Source organism: Miscanthus floridulus, chromosome 8 (genome assembly GCF_019320115.1).
Source record: "Miscanthus floridulus cultivar M001 chromosome 8, ASM1932011v1, whole genome shotgun sequence".
Taxonomy (NCBI): domain Eukaryota; kingdom Viridiplantae; phylum Streptophyta; class Magnoliopsida; order Poales; family Poaceae; genus Miscanthus; species Miscanthus floridulus.
In genome coordinates, this window is record NC_089587.1 from 48,531,813 (window position 1) to 48,544,094 (window position 12,282).

At 48.0% G+C, this 12,282-nt stretch overlaps 1 protein-coding gene across 1 annotated transcript; it reads right to left on the reverse strand.

Moving 5' to 3' along the window:
- Window positions 1-1,221: 1,221 nt before the first annotated feature.
- Window positions 1,222-2,432, reverse strand: LOC136469011 (predicted GPI-anchored protein 58). The gene is made up of 2 exons (XM_066467370.1): window positions 1,912-2,432; window positions 1,222-1,354 (listed from the first exon to the last, which is right to left on the reverse strand). The coding sequence occupies exons 1-2, from the start codon at window positions 2,430-2,432 to the stop codon at window positions 1,222-1,224; spliced, it is 654 nt and encodes a 217-aa protein (XP_066323467.1).
- Between the last annotated feature and the right edge of the window lie 9,850 nt (window positions 2,433-12,282).

Genomic DNA, 12,282 nt, shown 5'->3' on the forward strand with positions numbered 1-12,282 from the left:
GGTGCCGTAGCACTCTCGCGGGGATTGGAAGCTGCTTTTTCTGACCATCACCAGAGTCTACCTCCAGGTACCTAGAGGATTTACACTTCAAACAGTAATTTGCATCCTTGTGTTCTTTCCTAAATAGGACGCACCCCTTTGGACAAACATGTATCTTGTCATATAGCATCTTAAGCATACAAAGGAGTTTCTCTGCCTCGTACAAGTTCATTGGCAAAGTGTGCTTCTCTGGTAGCATGGTGCCAAACACGGCCAACATCTTATCGAAGCCTTCTTGACTCAGGTTTAACTCGGCCTTCAACCCCATTACGCATCCAACCGCATCTAGCTGAGAAATCGTTGTACACTCATGAAGGGGTTTCTGTGCCGAGTGCAACATTTTGTAGAAGTCCTTTGTGGATTCCTCCATCTCCTCCTTCTCACGTCGTTCAGCGAAGTGAGCTTGGTGGGCATCATCTAGCATGTCTGCTACCCTAGCACCATCATCAAAAGCCTCGAGGCGTGCTCTCACCACCTCCGCTCTTATATGATCTGCTTCACCATGGTAGATCCACTGCTGGTAGCCAGGCGTATAACCATTGAACACAAGATGTCTACCCATGGTCTTCTCATCTACCTTTCTCATGTTGTCACATTTGCTACAGGGACACCAAACTAGAGAATGTCCTTCTGCTCCTAGGCCAAATGCATGTTTCAAGAAATGATCTGTCCCCTTCACCCATTCATAGTCATAGTCACTGCTGCTTCTCCAGCCCGTGTACATCCACTAACGGTCCTCCATCCTTTAACATTTACATCACAGAGTATTGTGACCATCAATTGCATCTACGCGGTGTTCCTAATGTCTAATAGGTGAGGATAGGTCCTAATCCCACCCACGGATGCATAGATGAGGTCAGTTTCTAGGATCCGCTCCTCTCTGAGACAGAATTTCGGCAGCACCTCCCTGCTGTTCTCCTGATACACATCCTACTAGGGAGAGTGTGTATCCGGAGAACAATAGGAAAGAGCTGCCGAAACTGGTCTCGGACCAGAGCAGACCATGGAAACTAACCCATCTACGCATCCGCGGGCTATCCAAAAAATGTGGACAATCCGAAACAGATACGGTCGTAGATATGCAAAGATCCGCATACCTACGACCGTATCTCTTTCAAACGAGAGACGCCTAACTGGGTTAGCGATCTAAGACAATGATACGGGAGGAGGGCTTATTTATACCTAGGGTGGTGGTGGAGTCAGGCTAGCGGGGCAATGGCGAGTTGGGGCAGTGACGAGGCGATGTTGTGCAGGCAGACCCGCAACGCCGACGAAGAGGATCGGGGTCGCCGAGTCCCCTCTGATGTGCTCTTCTCTACAAAAGAAGAAACACAATACTATAAGTTGAAAATTTCGGCAGAACCTCCCCTGTACGGGGAGGTTTTCAAAACCTGCAAGAAAAAACCGGCACGATGGCCGACAACCACATATCAAGGGAACAAATATGACACGATGGCCGATAGCCAGATATATATTAATCCACCACCAACACACCACCACCTCCACCACCACGACCACACCACCACCACTAGAACCACCACACTACCACCACCACCACGACCACGACCACACCACCACCACCACAACCTCCACCACCATGACCACACCACCACCACCACAACCACCACACTACCACCCCCACCACGACCACGACCACACCACATCACCACAATGACCATGACCACACCACCACATCCACCACAACGACCACATCACCACATCCACCACAACGACCACACCACCACCACCTCAATGAACACACTACCCTCCTTCTCCACCTCCACCTCCACCTACACCTCCACCATTGCACACCACCACCTAGACCTCCTCCTTCACCAACATTGTACACCATGAAGCGAGGGAAGGGCATACCTGGACGTCGGAGGGACGTCAGAGGCCGCAGACGGGGCAAGGGTCGTGGCCGGGGCGGTGTCAAGGGGCTGAGGTGGGGCACCTCCTCCTCCTCTCTTCTCGGCCTCCTCTCTTCTCATGTTCCCCTTTTCCTCTTCCTCCCTTTCTCCCACCTTCTGCTCAGAATGGGGGCGGGCACGGCGGACAGCGTGGATGGGGTTGGCGGGTGGCGCAGGGTCCTCCTCCTTCTTCGGTGGCCAACGGATGGCGTGGAGGTTCTCCTCCTCCTCGGGGCGGGCCGGCCGGTGGGCGTGGGTGGGCGGCGTGGCTGGGGTGGGGCACCTCCAGCGGGTTGAGGCGAGCGATGGGGTGGGGCTCCTCCGGTGGCCTGCTCCTCCTCCCTCCTCCTCTGGCAGCCGGGGGTCAGGGGCGCGTGGGGTGGCGGTGGTGGCCGGGTGCGGGGCAGCGGGGCACGCAGTGGCGGTGGGCCACATGGGGTGAGGCGGTGGTGGGGCGGCGGGGCTCGCGGGGCAGCCGGGCATGCTGCAGTGGGGCGCGCGGGGCAGCGCGATGGTGGGCGGTGGAGCGCATGGGGTGGCCGGACGCGCTATGGCGGGCCGCGCGGGGCGCGAAGCAGCGGCGGGCCGCGCGTGGCTACGGGGCGCGGGGCAGCGGCGAGGCGCGTAGCAGCGGCGTCAAGCAGCCGGTGTTTGGTGGGTGGGGAATTTGGGCCGCTGGCCGATTTACGGTTAGGCCCTTTGCTAAGGGCCCAGATCCAGGGCCCTCGATAAAGATTTTTTATTTTTTTTAAATATTCTTTGCCGAGGACCATTGGCCAGGCCCTCGGCAAAGACCCCCTTTGCCGAGGGCCAGGCTAGGCCCTTGGCAAAGATTTTTTTTGGGTCTATGAGCGGGGAATTTGGGTTGCTGGCCGATTTAGGGTTGGGTCCTTTGTCGAGGGCCCGGATCCAGGGCCCTCGGCAAATATTTTTTTATTTTTTTTAAATATTCTTTGCCGAGGGCCATTGGCTAGGCCCTCGGCAAAGACCCCTTGCCGAGGGCCAGGCTAGACCCTAGGCAAAGAGTTTTTTTGGTTTTTTGAACCCAGTTTTTTGTGGTGCTATAATACATTATTTAAATCTCAATTTTAAAATTTGGGCCAAATTTGACTTTTTTTGATATATTTCCCTAATTTATTTCTTTTCGTTGATTTTTTCGAATATTTCAAATTTGAACTGCAGGTGGATGAAATAATGCAATTTAGTGATTCGAAAAATGTTATTCATAGTATTTGGTGTATGTTGAGTCCCTATCCACGAACTCGCATCAAATTTTGGGCATCTTCTTCACGTAACATGACGAGGAACTTATCGGAAAAGTGTTTTTAAATTATATAAAATCCACACAAAGTTCGAAAATCATGAAACTTGTTGAGGTGTCATGTTATCGCATGTGTAGGCTATGGTAAAAATTTGAGAAGGTTTCGAGCAAGTTGTGACGTCGGATGCCTAAAACCCAGACATTTCATGTGGAGCAAGTTGTGATCATGATTTTTACCACAACCTACACATGCTCGAAACCTTCTCAAATTTTAGGCATCCGATGTCACAACTTGCTCGAAACCTTCTCAAATTTTTACCATAGCCTACACATGCGATAACATGACACCTCAACAGGTTTCATGATTTTTAGACTTCGTATGGATTTTATATAATTTAAAAACACTTTTCCGACAAGTTCCTCATCATGTTACGTGAAGAAGATGCCCGAAATTTGATGCGAGTTCGTGGATAGGGACTCAACATACACCAAATACCATGAATAACATTTTTCAAATCACTAAATTGCATTATTCCATCCACCTGCAGTTCATATTTGAAATATTCAAAAAAAATCAACGAAAAGAAATAAATTAGGGAAATATATTAAAAAAAGTCAAATTTGGTCCAAATTTTAAAATTGATATTTAAATAATGTATTATAGCACCACAAAAAAACTGGGTTCAAAAAACCAAAAAAAAACTCTTTGCCGAGGGTCTAGCCTGGCCCTCGGCAAAGGGGGTCTTTGCCGAGGGCCTGGCCAATGGCCCTCGGCAAAGAATATTTAAAAAAAATAAAAAATCTTTGCCGAGTGCCTGACGGCGCGCACTCGGCAAAGACTGATGCCAATGGCCACCGTGACCCATCTGGTCATATTTGCCGAGGGCCAATTTACCGAGGGCTAGGTCCTCGGCAAAGATTTATTTTGTCGAGGGCCGTTTGTTTGCCGAGGGCCAGACCCTCGGCAAAGGCTTCTTTGTCGAGGGCCTAGCTTTGCCGAGGGCTCCTGGGGCTGGCCCTCGGCAAAGACCCCTTTTGCCGAGTGCCCGAGATCTAGCCCTCGGTAAACCCAGAAGCCCTCGGCAAAGAGGACGTCTCTAGTAGTGCATGTAAGTTATGTTTTAATATGAAACTTTCTGACGTGATGGAACACACCATAAGTTATGTTAGAAAAGTATATCTTAATTTTGCTAGTATTTTGATAGCTTAGGAAATTTAATAATAAATTAACACTAGAGATATATACTATAGTACAAAACATAATCATGAAAAATTCATAATATATTTTCTAACACAAAATATGATGTTCTCTATCACCTCACAAAATTCGAAACTAAGATTCAATTTGTATATAGATAAACAAAAAGGAAAAACATTTTAAGGTGTAAACTAGACCAACTTAAATTGTTAGAGGGAGTAAATTGAACCAAAAGTTATTTTAGGGGGTTGTCTTGACATATGCTGAACATGGAGGGAGTAATTTGGAATTTTTCCAAAACTATAAAAACATCAGACCACCGCTGCTCGTGCACATGTCACTGTCACCTATGCGCCCATGCAAACCTTGCCAGTGCCGCTACTGCATGCGTTGCTATTGCCCGTGTTCGCGTCACGCAGACCTAGACTGATGCCGCCGAGAGGTGGAAGAGGTTCGCCTACTAGCCCTCTCACGCTAATCTGTGTCAAGGCTGCTTGGAGGGGGAAGGTTTGGTCACCACGATGCCCTCATGTAGATCTAGGCCAGGACCACTGGGAGGGGAGTGAAACCTAGTCGTCGCTCGTGCTCTCGCCCAACACTAGCGAGCCTTCACCATGAGCATCGTGTGGGGAGGGAGGGGGCCACCTGCGCCACCTTGAGCTCTATGAGGGAGTGGGAGGGAGGTAGGGAGGAAGAGGGATAGTGAGGGGCAGTGAAGGAGAGGAGAGTGTGGTGTTAGGTGGCAGACGAAGAGGGAGCAAGGGAGGGAGCGGCTGGTGAGAGAGGAGTGAATTAGGGTGGCTAGGGTTTTGGTCTCCTAATATATATCTGAGGCTGGTTTTCTAGCGTTGGTTTCTTACCCAACTAGCAGTGAAAAATCATCTTTACCACTAGTTCTATAATTAACCAGCACAGGCCATGTGGTTAAATAAAAATTTGACACGTGGACAAATCATTGCATGACACGTGGAAGAGCCAAAACATGACACATGGGGCCAATACAAATCCAAGAGGTGGTAGAAACCAGTTGAGCCACGTGGCCAAATTAAAAGAAGACACATGGGTAGTTTAGGGTGCTACATGTAGTCCACTAAAAAACTAACACGCAGGCATAGAACATCGCGACGTGTGGTCAAAGAAGAAATAGACACGTGGGATATCCCGATCATGTCAGTGGACGAATAATAAAAATATAACACATGGTCCAATTAAAAGTGACACATGGACACAACACGTGGTCCATTAAGAACTTGAAACATGCAAGAACAAGAGAGGGCCACGTTGTCCAATAAGAAGGTGACACGTGACCCACGCATCTCCAATATAACTGGCGATAACATCTACACGTGGAAGCATCTCGAATACAACGAGCCATAGCATGTGGTAGAACCGCCTAATCTAATGCCACCCAAGAGTGCTCGTCTTCCATTAGACACTAACCACTCAAGGGAAGACACCAAATTACGTAGCTCCGTCGGGCACACCTCAGGGGAGAACCCGAAAATCCACATTTTTACCATCAGAATCATAAATGAGAGAATAAAGCTTACATCATTCTTAACCATTTCTTACATCACTTTTAATACAATACCAGAGTATAATATTTATTATTATAACAACAGAATATAATCATATTATCAGAGTTATGAACAATTTAATTTAACAGCGGAATATAAACATGTGATTAGAATTACAGCGAAAATAAATACATATTCATGAAATGATGAAGCATTGATAAATGAACTATGACAACAGATTATAAAAACTTCTGTTTATAAAAACATTTGATGCGAGTTATAAATAAAAACTATGATCACAACATAAAGAAAATCCTCTCTGAGCAGACCAGGAGAAATCCACACACAAGGGTTAGCTCTAGCATCCACATGTCACCTACAGCAGGGGGAATAAAACCCTGAGTACTCAATTGTACTCAGCAAGACTTACCTGACAGCAGAAAAGAGAAGACTCCAAGGATATGCAAGGCTATCTGGCTTGTGGGTTTATTGCATTTGCAGGAAGCATTACTAAACGTGCATCCTTATATTCGATTTTTATTAATAGCCGCATTGATTTATTAACTAACCATTCTATGTAAGCACCTGTGCTGCTTTCAAGAAGGTGGTAAGCAATTAGATTTTCTTTTTCCATTCCATCTTTCATCTTTTAGTTCTTACTACGGTGCTAGGCATAAGACAAGCCGTACCGACTCGGCGGCGATTCGTGAATCAATGTCCCCAGCTGGGTACCCCGAAAATACATGCCCCACTTGTACCCAAGGCACAGGCAGGACCAACCCATCACCCCCCTGTCATGGGGTCCTAGGTCCTCGTTCAAACTGGGACTCCAAGCCTCCGCCCCTGAATCCCAGACTCAGTGCGGTGCAAGGACCTTCTTCACCAAAACAAAATCCTGACAGTCGGTCTGGAAAGAGTCAGAACCCACGACAAGAGACCAACAAGTCTTCCAAGTGCCCATACACAAGTATGTGCTCGGGATAATAAATCTGTGACTTGCCTCGATGGCTTATGCAACGACCGGTCCTTAACCGACATAGACAGGGAAAGCAGTGTAACCAAGCTATGCCCTGCGTCCACGGCGACACAACCTTTTACACCCACCAATACCCAAACCATATCCCTACCTGGTCACTATTTTTTCTTTCCACCATTTTTATATATTCCAAGCGATAATAATCCAATAATATATTTCCTATCTCTCACGAGTGACAGCCATCACTCGACTTCTACCAGAGTCCTGTAGCATAGCAATCTACACGATCCTGTCATACTAGTAAGACTTATAGGATAAAAATATATATATATGCAAGCGGGTTTCATTCAACTCCTTAAAACTCAATGTACAAATATAATTTAAACTGCAGAAAAATAGGGGTTATGCACCGGGGCTTGCCTGGGTAAGATATATATTAAAAAGTTAGTATCTGCATTGTTAGATCATCCACAATCAACTGGATAGAAAGCCCATTGTATCATCTCCTGGAGAGAATACCATTACACCATCTTTGGATTCCCAATCATCCTTCAATTGATCCACTGATCCATCATCGTACCTATATGATATGCAATGCGATGCAATGCAAATACGTAATTAATCGACTGCAATTGTGACTCGTAAAATACGATTTACGCCTCTTAAGTTAACGAGCTAGTTCTAACGATGGTCATACTTAGGCCACATATTCATGTTGTTGAATCAGGCATTATTTCTCAACAATTATTTTAGTTATATAAATCCAAGTGGTTTCTTTATTTCATTCTATTGATTTAATCAGTATTTGAAATAGGACATCATTATCTATTTAGCAAACTAATTATTCTAAAGCTACAAAAATTACAGTGAGTACCTAATATTGCTAGAAGCCTAGTGTATAAATTTCAGATTCAATAATATTACCAATTGATCACAACAATTCCTACAAGTTATCTTTTTACCATATTAAATACCATAAATTAATTATATAGCTTCCAAGAATATTATCAAACTATGTGAACAAAATATACTAATAGGTAGATCAGGATTTTAGGAGACTAACAAAACTAGTTTGGCATTTTTTATGATTTTTCTATGATTTTCTACGAATTTTACAAGTTTATTTCCGAAACTAATTTGGCAATCGCTTAGAAATTAGAGGGGCCAGCGGATGCCCAAAACGGCCCAGCGGCCCATGGCAACGGCGCGGGCAGCCCGGCACAGCATGGACACGTGGCCCAGCGCTGGCGGCGCCAGTCCGACCTAGGCGCCGGCAGTGGCGCGGACGTCCCATGAGGCAGGCAGACGTAGCCCAGCAACCCCATCGTGGCCTACGGCGACAGGTCGGCCCAGCGAAGGCTGGCGGCCCACCAGGCAGGGCGCACACACGGGCGCGAGCGGCCCAAGTGCGGTGGGTGTAGCCCAGCGCGTAGACACAAACCGGCCCAGCGCGCGGGCAAGCGCGGCCAGAGGCCCAGGCAGTGGCTAACTTGCAGGAAAACCCTTAAACTTCCTCTAAATCAACTAAGCCTTTAATTGTAAACTTATGAGTCTAGCGCTTTTGCGAAATGAACCCGATGAAGAATACTATTTGTGTTTCCTCACCTTCTCACCTTCACAAAACAGAGCCTGGAGCAGAGGAGCTCTGGCCGGCGACCAATCCCGGCCGGGAGGTCACGGCGGCGGCGGGAGGTGCACGGGAATCCGCCGGCGAGCTGCCCGAGGACCCACGCGGCCTCGGGCTGGTCATGGCAAGACCCAAGTCGGCCCCCCGGTAGCCCGTCCGCGTGAGCCGTGGCGGTGGGCACGCCAACTGCGGCGGCTCCAACTAGGCGGGCAGCTACGGCTCCGGTGATGCAGTGGGACTGCGCGGTAAGGTGGAGTTGCGCGACAACTGGCGAGGGTAGGCCCCCCTTTGGCACTAGGTAGACCTGGCGCGCCCCCGACTAGGCGATGCCAGGAAGGCGGACGACCGCGGGGCGACGGTGGAAACGACTACGACAGCTCCGACGCAGACGACGCAGGAGGGGCGGCAAGGTGCTGCGGGCACACGGGGAGGAGGGCACGGCAACACAGGACCAGGCGCACGACCGAGGGCACACACACGGGAAAAACCGGCACCGGCATGGATGGCCCTGGCGTGGACGCGGCGCACAGAGGAAGAGGAGAACGACGGCTAAAGGGAGGCGTGCGAGGGGCTTGGTCCAGTGCGGCCATGGGCTTCACACGTGCACACGAGGGAAACCGGTGACGGCGGGGCACTGCGGGCTGCTGCGGGTACGTGGTGTGGGGCAGCGCGGGCAGCAGCGTGGGAGCGCTCGACGCTGGGACGAAGGGGGGGGGCACCAGTGCAGAGTGCTTGCGCATGCTCGCGAAGGTGGAAAGGGGCGGCTACGGCGGACTAGAGCTGTGACCCCCTTCGGCAGCAGAGAAGAAAAGAAAGGAAAAGGCAACGCAAGGACATCGTACGCGAACGCAGGGTAGACAACCAAGGCAGACACAACAAGCAACGGAGACACGAAAGGTAGACGCGTGAGAGAGAGAGAGCGAGGAGCCGTGCGGTTCATCATCACTTTCATAGGCGTGATGTGGGACAAAACCACGTTCAGGCGAGGTGACGCAACGAGCAGGCAGCCGGCGCAGCCAGGCCAGACAAACCCACGCTCGCGCATGCGTTACACGCGGCCACAACCCTGGCGGATGCTCAGCTCGGCAGAGCAAGCGGAGACAGGGGCGGACAGGGCAGGGCAGTAGAACGACGGAGGCAGTGGTTATTTGACGGTGCACGGCAGAGAGAGGACACGGTGTGGTAGGGACAAAACCACGTGCTGCAGCGTGAAAAATGGCAACAACCGACGAGACAAATAGGGAGTGATGGATGAGGAGACTTTGCACTGTCGCGCCACGACGGGAGACGAGATGGTGAATAATTGCCATGCAACGAGTACGCTGTACGTCGAAAAAATAAATGAAGCTGCTGCGCTCTCTTCCTCGTCAGTTCGTGCTTATCAAAATAAACCTGTGAGTATATATATATTCGGGTTCTATTTATTAATGAAATTTATTCTATTTATAAAAGTTGCTTTTCATGCTTAATCTAACAGAACAAACTGTTCGCTAGAATTGTCGTTCGACATTCCTAAATATCTCTACGCACTGAGTAATTTAACTTGGACGTTTATTCGGGTCCCCAAAACTGGGTCATCGGATTCACTTATCACATCGAGTACGTTTTAAATAAAAAAAATCCAAGAAACTCGTTTCGAAAATTTTACTTAGGCCTAAATCGCGGTGGTAAGTAAGCTCGTAACACCAGAGGTGTCACATAGCATCCACCTGCATGTCTACCCCCTGCCACTGCACTCATGCCAAAAGAGTTGTGATAGTCATTTTTTGACATGGATGAAGCCACTCTTACGACCCATAGCTCAAGTTCGTCACAACAGAACAAATATGATGCTCCGTTTTTGACAAACAGATTTTTGTCACTAACTCATCATAAAAAGGTTATTTATGACGGATATCGCTTCTAGGGAAACCTCCACGTGCTCCTCCCCGACGGGTCTTCCCGAGAGAAGTTCGGGAGTCTATCCAAGCGAAGAACGGGTTCAACATCGGCCTAACTGGTCTCTAAATCAGTTTAGTTGATCTCGCTGCGTTCTTGCTGCGTTGAGGGTTGATTGCAACCACCGTATGTGCTAGCCCTTGCTATAGTGTGTGATCCGGAGGACCTTCCAGCGTCAACACACTCCAATTTCTGTAGTAGTGAAAATCTATTTCTAGAGGCAGCTGTAAATTATAGTCTCGTCTGAAAAAAGTTCCCTGCCAAAATTCAAACAAACTTTGCTATGTTTCTATGAGATGTTTTACGGTGCTTGGGAGGAACTACCGGTTCCACTTGACGAAAATTTTCTCCTCTTATCTTAAACAGACTAATTAAATTATAACTAAGGGTAGCCTAGTGATTGCGACTTAATTCCCTTCTGGAGCACCCATCCACCCAGTGCTTGTTGCTCAGCTCCCAGGGCCTCGTCGGCGATTGGCCCACCTCACGCTTCTACCCTAGCTGATCCACCGCCGCCTCCCTCATGCATTTCCTCGGGCTCTGTACTTCATCTGTCTACAGCTGAGTAGAGTACCCCCTGGCCGATGCAGCGATCCACACCGATCCGGACACCCCAATCTGCTTGTGCTCTTGCCTGGCTTTCGGGATCATTGAATAGTTGGTACGGAGATCTCAAGCGAATCATCAGATAGGCTTTCTACCGAGTTATCCATGATGGCAACATTTATTTGCTAGGGATTTATTTTGTTAATTCATTAACCGAACTGGACGAACTTTGTCTGATAATAAAGCCGAACATTTCATTGCCCTTCTAAGCCTAGTGTGATGTCAGCACGTTCAGTCATGATTTTTATGGTAAAGACAATGATAGTAAATTGCTCTATGAGAGTTGCTAATAATTGTGGTTCGATTCTTTTATGTGATTGTGTTGGAATTGAGCTTCTTCCATTTACCAGGTAAAGTACTGGTGTTATTTATGTGTGTTGGTTTGATGCTTCGGTTCTTTATCGTCATGTTACAGTAGGGCCTCCTGTGTTTAGAGGATTGGGGGTTGGTTGATGTGAACTCATGTTTGGAATCAGTGATAGAATAGCCATGTGTTCTGGCTATTGGAATATGCTTCTGCCCTTATCATATCGACCTAGTGTGCTTCCAAAAGAGAATTGTTAATATGTATGGTTGATATGGTGGTTCGATGCATAATGTAGCATCTTTATTGACGTGGACTGCATAGCTGTAGAGATCATCGATTAGGATGCTGAGAGGGTAGGTTTGTGGGTTTGTTTTAGTATTCTGTGCGTTTGATAATCAAACTTATCAATGTGTCAACCACTACTTCTAAGTTATTAGTACCATTACCATTTGCTTATGCAGAGTGTGTTTTGACGAGGAGCCTCATTGTTTTTTATTTTGCGGCCAATCGTGTATGAGCCAACTGGATTAGGTGGTTCAGCCGTCATTATGTGGGAACTGGGATGTACTCTACGTGACGCTTAGAGTTTATTGGTCGCGCAAAGCTAAGGACAACGATACCTTAAGTTGTCAATACACATGACACATGAGTACTATATATAATTGTCCTATTGTAGTCCCTTAGACTTAATCATGGATGTAAACACATGTAAGGACTACTCCAACTGGTCGACAGAGAGAGAGTGGCCAACACTGGCACATTACTGAGTTCCCGTCACAGGATCCTCCTGTGCGTGCTACTCCTATAAGAGAAGGAAGCTTTCCTGCTTTCTCTGCCAGTTGCGCCTGTGTACGCACGATCAGTTTGGCCACCTCTCTCACTCATTTGTGGTGCCCGGCGATC